The following is a 15,187-nucleotide window of genomic DNA, read 5'->3' as shown; positions in this document are numbered from 1 at the left end:
TGTGTTATCTCATCCAGTAGAACTGAAAGGTTCAAAAACTGTTTTGCGTAGCTGTCTCTCTTCCCCTCTGTTATCTATTTTTCTTTAGAAGTAACAGAGGAACAGATGAACACATTGTATTATTCTAATTTGCAAAGTCTCCTGACTTCATAAAAATCACAGGCAGGTATGAAGTTAGCTGTTCATTACAAAATAAAAGTTGCAGTTGGAAGGACAAATTCATTCATATATCGTGTTCTACGAGGCAGCTACAGACATTTGAAGCACAATTAATGGTGTTATGATGCACAACATTAAAAAAATCTGCACACTTTAAAATATACCAATGTTTGCCCCATCCCAAAAGAAAAAAAAAAAACACCTCTCTCTCCAAACTCTCAGAAACAGAAAACTCACCAACATTCCTCATAACTGCTAAAAAAACAAAACCAAAATAAAATTAGCAGATTGTTTGCAAATACTGAAAGCAGAAAACAAAGCAAAGTAAGTTTGGGAAAACGTTTTAAATTGCTTAATATTTTCAAAAGGCATGTGCATATGATTAAACTTGTAAGCAAAATATACATATACTGCAGAATCACAGGAAAATGGGTTTTATTTGCTCTGGGTGCTGTAAGTGTACAAGGAACACTCTTGCCAATAAGTGGAAAAAATAAAAGTCATCTGTACATAACACTGAAAATGAAAAAGATGGCACTAAATTCTAGTATACTATGGTTTGTATAGCAGCAAAGAAGTCCACACAAAACAGACTTCTAAGTACTACTCGTTTTTTCTATCTATTAATAGTGGATTCTGTTCTCCCCTTTAGAGCACATCATCCCTAAAAATGTTAATGAAAGCTGTATGTAAACAAGGAGAGATTAGACTCTCAATACATTTAATTTAGTTACCAAAACATGCTCTACAGATTTTAATATAACATGTGATAAGGCATCCAAATGATGGGATCTTGCTATTGACACTCTCTTGGCCTAATGACATTCAGAGATTCATACATTTTAAGGCCAGAAGGGACCATTATGAGTATCTAGCTGTATCTCCTATATAATACAGTCCAAACAGAACTAACACTCGCTACAGAAACTGACTCTGCCACTGCAGATTGATTACCCAGTCTTACACCTGAGATACAGTATTTTTTGCATTTACCGAAGTGTTACTGATTTCTTTTACTTATTACAATATTTCTGGCTTCTTTCTCCAAAGATGAAACCCTGGTGCTTTTTTTAGGAACTATTTTATGGTTCTAATTTTATACATTAGGTTTAGGATGTGATGCCCGAATTACACATACAGGTCAAGCCCCTTTAAGTCAATGCAGTTTGGTTTTCCAAGTTCCAGGACATCTCTTTTTTCATTCTGCTTGCAAGGCCCCAAACAATCAGAGTAAGAAATGCTCCAAGACAGTGATGTCTGGTTAAGCGGTGAGGATAAAATGCAATAAGCATACTTGATTTTCTATGCTTCTGATCAAATATATTTTAAGATTATCTTGGTAGGTACAGTATTTGACCCTGCTCACTTTTATATGATTTGGAGATCGTCTCAAGCTTCATTACAAAAGTACTCTACATTAATATTGTAATAGGAGATACCCAATAGACTGAATAAGGCAACTTAGGTCCAACAGAGAAAGGGCCTGTAATTTGTGCTACCTTCAGGCAAATGATATTGCCAACAGGAAAGTTATTCTCCAACATAGGATCAGAAGACCTGCAACTTTGTGAAGGCCCAGAAGAAAAATGCAGGATAGAAATGGAGGTTTTGAATAGATTTGATAGAAAAAAAGACATCAGTGGTTTAGGTGCTTAGATAAGTCAGTGATGAGGGCCCTTTAAGTAACTAAGTAGACAGATCTACAATGCTTCTGAAGGCAGATTTTGGTAACAACAACAACAAAAAGTTCAGCCTAGCCTATTGGATTTACAATCTTTGCTAATACCATCCTGGAACATCCTGTATGTCAGACAAACTTACAGGAGGCAGTTGTTAGTACTGGTCTCAATACTGTACCATTACATGTACTAGTCTGACTCTAAGGTTTCAACTGGCACTGCAAGTAGCCCTATCCATTACTAAAATTAGTGCCACTGATGGTACAATTCAGTAGCCTCCAAAAATACTGAATCAGATCATCCCCTCTCTCTGCGCCTTCCCACCAGCTCTGACTCCGAGGCAGGCTGCATTCCCAGCTTCTTGAAGCTGCACTACTAAAGTCTCCCCTTGGCTGCAGCTGCTCCTGTAGCCCCCAAAGGGGGGTTCTACAGTAAAGATAATGCAGCCCGGAGTCGAATTATCTTTCTCTTGTAAGTTCCTTGGGTATGTCTACATTGCAACTGGGAGTGCGCCTCCCAGCCTGGGTAGAAAAGCCACATGCTAGTTCTACTCAAGCTAGCAGGCTAAAAATAGAAGTGTGGACACTGCAGCACTGGCAATGGCAAGGTCTAGCTGCCCCATTCCCTGAGTCCTTTTATTCAGGTGGCTAGCCTGTGCCACTCTACGCTGCAACATCCACACCTCTATTTCTAAAGTGCTAGCCCAAGTAGTCACCTGGGCTGCAAGAGCATGCTTCCTGCTGCTGAGTAGAGATACCCTTTGAAGCCTGAAGGGAAACTGTGTCTCCCTTCCCCTTCAGCACACCTGGCCTTCTCAATTTCTGCCTCAGCCTGCAGTGTGAATGGCTAACCCCCAGAAAAGCCACGGTGAGATCCGAAGGTGATCTCACAGAGATTCACAGAGGTGAATGATTTCTTCCTGCAGGGTAGAAAGGGGGAGATCAATGTATAGTGGGTCCTTTCTAGGCATGCATCTAGGGGGCACATTCTGGCCTAATATTTTTACTTTAATATGGATGGAGAACAATTAGTAACTACACAGCAGCAAAAAACCTGGGGCAATATAGAGAAACCTGGAGCAACTGGGCCTATAACTAAATCCAAGCTGTTAATAAGAAACTTGCATTTGAGGAACTGCTGCTGCCTCTTAGGGAGAGTAGAACAAGTCAACTGATCTGTCTTTGCATAGAGTTCTGAAGCTCTAGGGGAAGGATCAGAGGTGGACGACTCCAGCGTAGAATGGGTGTCTAGGCATGTTGTGGTTTTAGGAAATTAGTAAGAGAAAGAGGCTAAGAAATTACTTTAGCCAACTTCTATCTGACTTCAGAAGGTAAATTAGAGTAATGCTAATCTCAGTTCTTCAGTTAACACCAGAGTCACAAATTAGGATATAGCCCAAGACAAAATTTACTTTGATTTGGAAAATGCTTCCCAGATGCGCTGAGGAAGCAAGCTAAAGGGAGTGGAAGTATCAAATGTAACATATTTAAAGAGATGCCAATGATATTTTCTACCTCCACAGCCAGACAGAACTTAAACTGAATTAAGCCCAATTCAACACTTAAATTGTTCAGTTTAGCTACTTTAACAACAGTCTTGTAATATTAAATATTCCACAAAAAATAATTTGAAAAGGAACTATCAGTAAACAAAAAACAATGGAAAAACTGTTTTTCTCTTCCCCCTCTTTGAGAAAAGCATAGCATAATCTTCATAGTATTTGGCAGAACTTCCAAATGGAGGTGCAACAAAATCATGGAATGGGATGATTTTACAAAGCCTGGAGATTAAGAAAAGGCAGGTGATGCATTTTATAACTCTTCTACTTACTGTTTCTTTGCCTCTTCAAATTTATGCAGCTTTTTCCGTAGACCCCCTGATTTAAAGCCTTGACAGTGAGCTGCTGGTGCTCCTATGGTTACTATGTCATAATTCTGATCTGGATGGACAAAAAGTGCTTACAGATGAAAGTTCATCATATTTACTTTGGTTGAATCTGTGGAAATTCAAACTACTGAAATATTCAAATATTCCTGAAATATCTCAAATATTCCTGACAGAGACTGAAGTCTTCAGAACAATTTTGAGTGTTAAAAAGTTTGGAACTGCGTTAGTGGTGAGAAACTCCCATGTGCTACGAAGTAAGAGACCCTTGTTTGAAACTTGGACCCCTGTTTCTTGTTCTGGAAGATCTACAAAGACAATATTCCCATGTCTGGAGATGAAGGAGGATTAACCTTGATACCTCAGCCTATCATCCCTCCTATCTGAAGGATACACAAGGCAGCTAGGGTTGACAGGCGGATGGGGCTGAACATTAAATGAAAGGAGAAAATTAGGTCTTTTACAAAGAAGCAAGCTCAACCTAAACAAGTTAATGGCTTTTTACACATTTAAAGTGCAGCCCCTCACAATTAAATTAAACTAAAAAAAAAAATAACGGAGAGGGCCTCTGATGTCATGCCAACCAGAAAAGATCCCGGCAGCTCCTAAAACCAAAGGGGATCCAGCAGATCAATCCAGTAGATACAGCACAGGGATGGAAGGTGGGAGATTTGGGTTCTGTTTCCTAGCTCTGAGGCTGATGTGCCACGTGACCTTTGACAAGCTGATCTGCCCTTTGGTTTTGCCATCTATAAAACAGCGGTAATGATACTTACTTTTCTTTACTAAAGTGCTTTGAGATCTAAGGATGGAAGCTGCTATTAAAATGTTAAATATTATTAGTACTGCACAGAAGCTACACTGGTTTGGGGGAAACTTAGCTCTGGATGGTGGAAACCCAAAAAAGAGAATAATGTGTATATATACACACACACATACACACACACACATACACACACACACGAGAGAGCAGTACCTGATCCTCCATCATCCTGGACTCTCATTCTCTGTATGTGTAAATTTGTGGGCACGAATTCCAATTTTTTATCAGCTTTCAAGCTACTTGCTTTAAACGAAGGGCCTGAGAAATGTAACAGAAAAATATTCATTCTATATCTGCCCTATAAAACCATGACCAACTGCCAGTGTCAAAATACCAACAAATGGGGATTGGGGTTACTTTCAACACTGGTTGCACATTAGGTGGGAAGTAATACTGACAGAAAGTATGATTTGCTGACTAGCAGACTTTTAGTTGTAAGTATATTTGCAAGGCACATGCTGTTAGCTACAAGAGCCACTCACCCGCCTAAATGGCTGGGGGAACTGGATGGTGCCAGCTGCAAGGAAGGGAGATACCCACTGAGGGCACCAGGTAGGCTCCTCCCCTCTTGGAGTTTCTGGCACTCATTCGCCAGGTGGGGCCAAACTGTATGATCACAAAAGTGAAGGGGCAACATAGGCTTAATTTAAAATCCACTTTCAAGACCCTGTGACCAACCCTCTGGTACGAGAAGACTCCGTAACATTGGGGGGGAAATGCCTATTAAAACACAAACCAATGCATAGTCAAATACATTAATTTTCATTGTATTTTGATGGAACATGGTCTCTCTGTACACAAGTGCTGGAAGAGCATACAAGAATACAGTGCAAGAACCTGGAGAATGTATTCTTTTAAAAAAAATACTAAAAATCTTAAAAGGAGTACTTGTGGCACCTTAGAGACTAACCAATTTATTTGAGCATGAGCTTTCGTGAGCTACAGCTCACTTCATCGGATGCATACTGTGGAAACTGCAGCAGACTTTATATACACACAGAGATCATGAAACAATACCTCCTCCCACCCCACTGTCCTGCTGGTAATAGCTTATCTAAAGTGATCATCAAGTTGGGCCATTTCCAGCACAAATCCAGGTTTTCTCACCCTCCACCCCCCTACATACAGATTCACTGGATGGGCTATTACCAGCAGGAGAGTGAGTTTGTGTGTGTGTGTGGGGGGGGTGGGGGTGGAGGGTGAGAAAACCTGGATTTGTGCTGGAAATGGCCCAACCTGATGATCACTTTAGATAAGCTATTACCAGCAGGACAGTGGGGTGGGAGGTGGTATTGTTTCATGATCTCTGTGTGTATATAATATCTGCTGCAGTTTCCACGGTATGCATCCGATGAAGTGAGCTATAGCTCACGAAAGCTCATGCTCAAATAAATTGGTTAGTCTCTAAGGTGCCACAAGTACTCCTTTTCTTTTTGCGAATACAGACTAACACGGCTGTTACTCTGAAAACTAAAAATCTTCTGATTGCAAGGGGTGAAGAAATCAATCCCACCAGAAGAACATTTACGACAGCAATAAGCAGACAAACAACTCTTCTAGTGCAGTCCATCTCACCAGCCTATGAGAATTTGTTTGTTAGGATTGCTATACTCACTTCCACTCCAATTTTGAGTAATTTATATATTGTATAGTATGGGAAAATACAACTAAACTGGAGGATGTTTACAGTTGAGGCATTCCAGGTCCCTGTACAATTATTGGATTACTTTATTTATTAGTAATAAATATTACTAGCTACTGGATCTGGTGGAGTCCAAATACTAATCTAAGAAGAATGAGTTGGAATTAGATATGCACTTAGGCCCTATAGCGGGGTGGTCACCTGCTCCCTGGTCTAGAAAGGGTTACAGCCAGCCCTGGGAGAGGGCTGGAGCTGTGGGTTAAAAGCTAGGCTGATTGGGGAAGAAGCCACAGCTGGGCCACGCCCCAATCAGACCTCAGCTGGCCCTGATAAAAGGGCTAGGAGCCAGGAGCCAGACACACTCTCCCTCCAGCTTCAGAGGGAGAAGGACCTAGCTGCCTGGGAGCCGTGGGTGCAGGCAGCAGGGCAGGGCAGGGCAGGGCAGGGCAGGGCAGGGGAAAGGCGAGAGAAGCTGGGGAGCTCTGCCTGGCAACTCCCCAGGCAGCAGGCCCGGTGCAAGGCCAAACCAGGTACTGGGGTTGCAGAGGCTGCAGCCCAGAGGGTAAGCAAAGGCAACAGGTGCAAACTCCCCTTGGCTACTGATGAATGGCTTGTACACTGCAGTCTGCCCCAGTGAGTGGTGGCTAGATGCTGACTGGCAGTAGCCATAGACTGAGGCGAGGTGGGGATAGAGGGTTGGAGGTTCCCTGGGGGAGGGGGTACTGCCAGGGGGCAGCACCCAAGGTAAAGGGACATGGGGGCCAGCCATATGCGAGACAGTGGCCTGGAGAGGGCGCCCCGGAGGCTGGAGAGCTAATTCCCAGGACAACCAGTGGGAGGCATCGTGCCGGTGAGTCTCCGCCTTGCTACAGGCCCTGATTCAGGAAGCTTTAAACACATGCTTAAGTCCCTTGCAGAACTGGGGTCTAAATGACTAGCAAATTAAGTTTATGTTTTAGCACTGGACTATTATTTTCTCTTACTGTTGACGATCCCTGGAATCAATCCAGGGAAGCACCTGAGCACATACTTGACTTTAAGCATGGGAAAAGTCCCACTGACTTCACTAGAACGTTTATCATGTGCTTAAGTGCTTTGCTGGATCGAGGCCTTAAACAAAAAAGGTAAAGATACAACAATGTCAAAGCTACAGGTGAATTTAATGTTTACCACAGACAATTGCTCTGTGGGTTCCAATGATCCATTATGCACAGACCAATACAAGTTCTGTGCTCAGTAATTAATATTGTAATATACTGTCACCTACACACGCCTGCTTTTCTAACAATCTGAGGTGGGATGCATGCTACAACGTTAGCATTGTGTACACTGAAACTTTGTTTTACTTTCCTGGGGTTTGGCTTTATTCTCATTGACTGGTCAGTGTCTTTTGAACTGGCGTATCACATGAAAATCACCCTTCCTCCCATTGGTCACTGCTGTTCTGTGCTTTCAGGGATAAATTCTTCCCCTCTGCAGGGAGGCCAGCACAAAGCCTACATACCACTTATAGCAAGTCCCACTTAACCCTTCAAAATAGAAGTTATGTGATGCCTAGACCTTTATGCTGGCCCTCTGTACAGAGCGGAATTTCACCACAAGTGAAGACACTGTATGTTAAAACAGCACCTTTGAACTATGAATGAACCCCCATCCTTCTCAACGGTTGTCAACAGGAGTTATGGATGTAGAACAAGGGTATAATATGGCCTAACACGAATACATAATAGTAAGAAAGTATAAAAGCAAACAAAATACACCCAATCATTTCCCCCATTCTGAATGAAAAACTGGACTAATATTAGGGTAAATAAAGTTACATCATTCCCCCATTTGTGCATAACTCAGTCAGTTATAAACTGCCTTATTTCCCATTTAGTTTTATTAAGATTTTGAAATAATTACACACATACACACACACTCCTTAAAAAAGACGAAACACGGAAATCAAATAATTCCCATAATACTTTAGAGAGAGCTCAGTATAGGGGGAAAAAAACCCACTGAGAATCTATCAAACAAAGATTTGGGGTTCTTGGAATAAAAACTAAAACCTAGATAATATAATAATATTACATTATTATATCTATAAGATATTAAAAATTCTAAAATTATTATTAATATAAAGAGTCAGAATGTATTGGGGATTTCTGAAGACAGTTAATTATCTACAGAAAGTTAGCTCCTGTTTATTATTATTATTAAGTTGAATCCGCTCAGCAGAATTTATATGGTCAGTTTATATTATTCCTGAGGGAATTCTGTGCCAAAAAATTCTACACAATATTTTAAAATTCTGCACATTTATGAATAAATAAATGTAGAGGCTCCAAGCCGCTGGCTGCACAGAGGTGGGAAAACATCCTGCAGCCCTCCCCTACTGCCCAGGACACAGATTTGGCAGTGAGGCTGTCCCCAACACTGACACAGTGCAAGGGCTGAGCCTGCCTTCCCACACCTGATGTGCCTGGTGCAAAGGTGCAGGGCCCCAGGCTATTTCTGGGGCGGGCTCAGCCCAGCAGGATCCAAGTGTAGAGAGGTTTAGTGTGTGAGGATCCAGGCATGTGTAAGAGGGTTGGGGGGAGGGCATCAGGGTGTGGGTGGCTCAGTGGCCACTCTGGGTTTATGTGGGATCTGGACGCACAGGGGCTTGTTGGGGGGTTCCGGGTGCAGGGGCAAAGGGACTCTGCAGGGAGCCCAGGTGAAGGTGGTGGGGGCTCAGCGGGGTGGTGGTCCAGGTGCAAAGGTGGTCCAGGTGCAAGGTGGTCAAGGCGGTTCAGGTGCAAAGAGGTGGGGCTCCTTGGGGTGAGGGTTCAAGTGCAGGGGGTGGGGTGGGTGGAGTTTCCTGCAGCCAGGAGAGATTTCTGGGGCTGGTTCTGACCTGGCCCAGGCCCTGGCCACTCCCTGCAGGAGAAGAGTAAGTCTCGTCCTCCCCTGCGCCCAGTCCAGCTGGCATTAGCAGCTGTGCCCAGTGCATGGTAGGAGCCACCAGCCAGGGCATCCCCAGCCCCCCCGCAGTGATGTACCTCCCCACCAGCTGCACCAGGAGCCTGAAACAATGTGCCCATGCTTCTGGGGAGGGAGGCGTGACCACTCTTGCGGCTTCCCTTTGCTTCCCCATCAGAAGTCATTTTTCTGCGGGGAAGCAAAGAACTCTGGGGGTGGGGACATGAATTCTGCATGCGCATAGAAGCGCAGAATTCCCCCAGAATATATTATAGCACTTATCATTAAGCATATAATAATTACTTATAATTAATTACATGAAATATAGAGGAGAGTAATGCTAATGGAAATCCACAGAAGAGAATGCAGGTGATAAAAATAATAAAATAACAAGAACAATTTAATGTAATTCATTTTTAAGGAAATTGCAGATTACTTTTTCTTTTCCAGACCTCACTCATTATCCCCTCTTTTGTATGTTAAGTTGCACAAATGACTATGATATTTATAAATTAGTTTCTTTGTACAATCACTATAAAACTTTATAATAGAGAGTACAAATATTTTGTCTGTTGATTTTTCCTAGCAAACCAAGAGTAAAACCACTTTTTTGGTTCTGAATCTTTGTTTTAAAAGGAAAGTAAGATGCATAACAAACATATTATCTATTATTACTGAAAATAAATCTTGCTGACCTTTGTATTGATGCAAGTCAGTTAGGTTTTCTTGATAAGTCAGTATAATTGTTTGGTACTGAGTAACTATTTGTCGACGAAGGCTCTCCCAACAGGGAGACAGCTCTCCCAGCTCTTCTAGTTCACAAACCCTACAGGAAGAAAGCAAAATGTTTTCAACTCAGTTGTACACCTAAGCAAAAAGAAAAAATGCAAGTGATGTCACACAGCAGACTCCTCAGGCAATACATTCTGAATTCCATGAAAAGAGTTCCAGGCGCAAGGGAATGTTTCAAAATGTACCTCCCAATACACCAGAATGGGCAAAATTAAGGCGCCTACTTTCTTTCCCTCCATTTATCCAGAGTTTTCAATAAGGGATAGATCCCAAGTGGGCCCATATGTGGCCACATGGGGGTAAGCAAGAAGCCTTCCCTCTTCATGTGGCTGCACAGTCTCTGTGCTCTGGGAAGAACAGGAACTGCTTGCTTCTGCTCCCCCTAGAAATAAGGATAAGGGGAGAAGGGGGTGGGACCATATCTATGCCCTGAATCCACCAGTGCACTGTGATGGGGAACAGCTCATAGCCTATTAGGCTGCTTCCCTGCCTTCCAGATCCTATATTTCCTCTTCCCTCCCCTTCCTGTACAGAGAAGCAACTGTCTGCAGTTATCACCTCCCCTTTCTCTGTATGGGGGGGGGGGGGCATTGGAGAGGGAATATAGAATCTCAAAGGTGGGGAAGGAGCCTCATAGGCTATGAGCTGCAGACAGCTGCTTCCCCGCCTTTGAGATCCTATATACAGTACACACACACACACACACAGAGATGCTCCTCCTGAGAGGCACTGTGAGACAGCGTACTGCTGCAGGTGTGGGGCAGATACAGATAAAAGAGAGTGCACAACAAGGTTTGGATACCAGTTGATTCTTACAGATGCGGACCCAGAGCGCAGGGCTCTAGTCATCTTAAACACAAATTTGGGATAGTAGGAATCAGATCTAGCAGTGTCTTTTGTATGCTCTCTCAAGATCCATGATCCATAATTTTTACCAATTATCTGTGTATAACTTGAAAGTCCATTTATGGAATTGACAGAATAATTCTCTATTAATTATATAGTATTTTAGCACATTATCAAAATTAAGCAAGTTTGTCCACCCCACAATAATCCAATGTGTTGACTGCCAACAGGCAACATATAGTATCTACCAATAATTCATAGATTTTGAGGCCAGAAGGAACCATCATGATCATCTAGTCAGATCCTTCTGCATAACAGGCCATATAATTTCATTCTGTGATTCCTGCAGCAAGCCCATGGTTTAAAGACTTCAAGTGAGGTGGAATCTATCACATCCTTTAGTTAGATGTACCATGGTGGCATGGACATACCATGGAGTGTAGTATAAATGTTAGGTAGACATATCCCCCTGGCTATATGCATCCTGTTACTCTTCACACAGAGCTGTTGTGCAGAAGAACTTTACATGAGTGGCACCATCAGCAGGCAGCTGACCCTCTGAGGGGGTCTCAGACACACACAGACAGAAGGGACCATTGTGATCACCTAATTTGACCTCCTACACATTGCAGGCCACAGAACCCCACCCACCCAGTACTGCAGTAGGTTCATAACCTGTGGATGAGTTGCTGAAGTCCTCAAATCATGATTTAAGGACTTCAAGTTACTAGAGAATCCACCATTTACTCTAGTTCTGACAAGCAAATGACTTGTGTCCCATGCTGCAGAGGAAAGCAAAAAAAAAACCTCAAAACCCCTAGGGTCTCTGCCACTCTGACCTGGTGAACAATTCCTTCCCAACCCCCCTTCACAAGCAGCAATCAAGATCAAGCAATCAAGATCACCCAAGTACATTTTAAGCTGTTATCTTAATGGTAGACAGGAGTGATTATACTGGCGTGCCACCTAAAGCTTCATAGTATTTCTCAAGGTTTCAGTACAGAGAGGAATACCTGGGTAGATCTAACGTATCCTGGGAGCATATACTATTAAAGTTTTCAACCCAGATTATAATACAGAAAATAAAATATACAATAAAAATATGCATAACTGTAGGTTTTCTTTCTGCAAAAAAATTCAGACAATAATTCATCTTAAAGAGAATTGTTTATTAATTTAACAATATAGAAGATACTGGATGAAAAGAAGAAAAAACTTCTATCATCTGATACTCTGCATACCTTAATGGAGAGTAAAGATATGTCAATGCCTTTTATCTAAGGGCCCATTTTTCTTAAATTACAGAAAGTCATTTTCACCTCTAAGCCATACTGTTCAGTATTTAAAAGCTTGTATTACTGGTATTTGTTATGAAATCAGAATTGGTCGGAACATTCATAGAACTTCATTACTCTACAGAAAGTACCCTTGACTGGTGACATTTTCTCGCTAATGCTCGAGTGAATTCCACTGACTAAAGTCTAATACCAAGGAGTAGCTTGTCCTGTTCATTCTAATTCTCTTCGGTTACATTTAGGTTCTTTAGCATGTCTATCTAAAGGGTCTACAGCGGGGTTCTCAACCTTTTTCTTTCTGAGGCCCCACCAACTTGCTATAAAAACTCCACGGCCCACCAGTGCCACAAATGGTTTTCTGCATATGAAAGCCAGGGCTGGCGTTAGGGGTTAGCAAGCAGAGCATGCCACAGGGGCACCCACGAAGCTAAACTGCTCAAGCTTTGGCGTCAGCCCCGGGGGCGGGGCTCAGGGCCCTGGGCTTAAGCCTCAGGCGGTTGGGCTTTGACTTTCTGGCCTGGGCCCCAGCAAGTCTAATGCTGGCCCTGCCTGGCGACCCCCAATGGGGCCTTGGACCCCTGGTTGAAAACCACTGATCTAAAGGCCACTGAGCAGGGTCCAAGAATCTGGGTTCCAGCCTGAGCCTGAATAGCCCAAGACCCGCAAGGCCTGAGTCAGTGGGCACAAGCCAGCTGCAGGTGTCTAATTGCAGTGTAGACATACCCTTAGCCAGCAACATTCTTATTAATGTCATTTAGCCTGTGGCAGACAGCACATCGGCCAGGATAGATACACACATCCCTTTACTCTTTTCACACTACTTTGTGAAATTTTAATATCCTCAATAGCTATAAAAAGAGGTTGCTATTAATGTCCCATTACAGGGCACAAAGAATGTTAGATGCCAACAACGTAGTAACTACTTACAGGCCCCACCCACACTCCTTGTGCACCTAAAGCCTCGTGGCCAGGTACCTGGAGGATGCACCATACAGTGCAGCAGTTGGATAGCCTCCACTGGCAGAGGTTTCACGGGAACCCCCTCAGAAGGTGGTAACAAGCCCTCAATCTATCTAGGTATTCATATCGCACTCCTCATTGCAGAATTCAAGTGCCTCAGGTACAGCTGTCCCAGCTGGCACGTATGAGTTAGGAACACCCACAGACCCATCATATTGTGCAGCCTTTTACCTTTCAATTGGACTAAATAATGATTGCTGCACCAAAATACTAAAGATAGTTAAGAACACTTATTAAAAATTTACTTCAGTATTTAAAGATGCTTTTTATAGAACTGCACATCATTATTTGAATAATGCAATCTCCACAACCCCACTTCTGTTATCACTGTCCATTTATCCTGACCACACTGTAAGTTACTCTGTGGGCTAGACCTTCCTCTACATAGACACAGGTGAAAATCAAGGGTTTAAGTCAATGAGTCAGCCCCTGACCTGTTGTAAAATGTCACAGCTCCATTTGACTTCCACAGAGCTCTGCCGATTTACACCTGCTGAGAATCTGGCCCAACAGAGTTAAAGCAGTGTAAGACACTCCAAAGTGAGAGAAGCATCAGGCCTGTGCAAGATACAGTTCATGGCCAATCTAGTGGTGACATGAAGGTATTGACTTTGTTAACAACAGGGCAGCGACCAAGTTGCTGCAGTCACTATTTCTGCTGCAGTCTCTTTGTCGTAACAATTAATTCTCTGCCAGCTTAGCAAAGGATGCACATCACTGCTGTATTACAACACATGTACATTTGTTCACCATTACCTGGCTGCATCTTCTTCAAGCAGAAGCTTCACAAACTGTCTGGGGACGTGCAGTGACAGTACACTCTCAGCCATCTGCTCTAAGATTCTCAGGTGGTTCCCATCAGTTGTGGGGAAACGATACATCCGACAAATGGCACCACCAAATACTAAAATATTAAAACCACATTATGTAAATGTGTGGTTTGAGTTCAGCATTGACAAAGTCTCCCTTCACCCATTACATTAAATTACACTGACTAGATTCAATATTGGCTGCTTGTAAAAATCCAATTTAAGTCATTTACCTATCTAGCTTTTTCAAACGCTATTTTTATAGGAGGGAGCTTTCCACACATAGTCAAAGAAAAAACCCCAAATCCAAAAGGTATTCCACGTATTTTAAAGGAAAAAAGGAACAATTAATTTTTTGAAATTTCTTCACATATTGAATTCTTGCTCCCAATACACAAGTCTGTAGGAGAAGGAAGGACTGGCCCTGGTAGATGAATATAATGGCAAACAACATGCAAGATATTTTGCTTCATAAAGTATTGTTTGTACTACAAAGTGCTGTAGTGCAGGTAACAAAATAAATTATTCTTATGGGTCTCAATTCAGCAACCAATCCCTATTCAACTTCAAACACACGCTTGAGTGCTTTGTTGAATGGGGGCTATGATGGAGGCAAAAAGAGATTAGCTGTCACCGATATTGTAAACATGCTAAGTATAGTAAGAACTGTCAATACACATAGAGCAAAGATATTAATCTGATAGTAGGTGAGCTATCAATATCTGCCCAATAAGCTGCTTACCGGATTTTAGTAACACATCTTTCCTTAATGAAGCATATTTAGATCTGATTCCTAAAGATTCTGTTAAACTTTCATCAACTGGCAGTACAGTCTAAAAGACACAAATAGTAAAGTCTGTACAATGTAAAACCTCAACACCAAAACTCAAGCTAAACTGGTGAGACTCAACATAAAGACATGAAGGTAATATTCAAAACAGGGAATGTTTAAAATACATATTCCAAACATTTATCATGGACAATAACTATCCTGACCTCAAACTGAAATACTAAAAACATCTATCAGATCTTCAGATAAGGGACCTAGTTTTTATTTGTACTACAAAGCACCTAGCACACTTCTGAGTGCTGTAAAAATGATGGGCCAGATCCTCAGCTGCTGTAAACTGGCATAGCTCTATAGTCTACATCAATTTACTGGCCCAATAAATGATGATGATAATCCACATTCTGAACACAATACAGGTATACAGATTATATGACTTCACATGTATTCACAATACAGAGTCTGAAGCATTAAACTTGTTCTCTAAGCAGGCAGGCAACTATAA

General features: G+C 42.2%; 1 protein-coding gene across 5 annotated transcripts in view; it reads right to left on the bottom strand.

Annotated features, from left to right (window-relative positions):
• The window catches only part of INPP4A (inositol polyphosphate-4-phosphatase type I A), a 198,205-nt gene that overhangs the window by 47,302 nt on the left and 135,716 nt on the right, over positions 1 to 15,187 (bottom strand). For 3 of the 5 annotated variants that reach the window (XM_077814741.1, XM_077814756.1, XM_077814761.1), the window contains exons 10-15: positions 14,638 to 14,728; positions 13,843 to 13,990; positions 9,829 to 9,959; positions 4,699 to 4,803; positions 3,669 to 3,777; positions 397 to 414 (exon numbers count right to left, since the gene is read on the bottom strand). In XM_077814741.1, coding sequence (XP_077670867.1) covers positions 397 to 414; positions 3,669 to 3,777; positions 4,699 to 4,803; positions 9,829 to 9,959; positions 13,843 to 13,990; positions 14,638 to 14,728 — 602 coding nt within the window. The remainder of the gene's footprint in view (positions 1 to 396; positions 415 to 3,668; positions 3,778 to 4,698; positions 4,804 to 9,828; positions 9,960 to 13,842; positions 13,991 to 14,637; positions 14,729 to 15,187) is intronic. The other 2 variants (XM_077814748.1, XM_077814768.1) reach the window with 1 other exon arrangement.

This window comes from Eretmochelys imbricata, chromosome 1 (genome assembly GCF_965152235.1).
Source record: "Eretmochelys imbricata isolate rEreImb1 chromosome 1, rEreImb1.hap1, whole genome shotgun sequence".
In the NCBI taxonomy this organism is placed as follows: Eukaryota; Metazoa; Chordata; order Testudines; family Cheloniidae; genus Eretmochelys; species Eretmochelys imbricata.
Note: the sequence above shows the minus strand (reverse complement) of the source record. Positions and strands in the feature narration are given on the sequence as shown.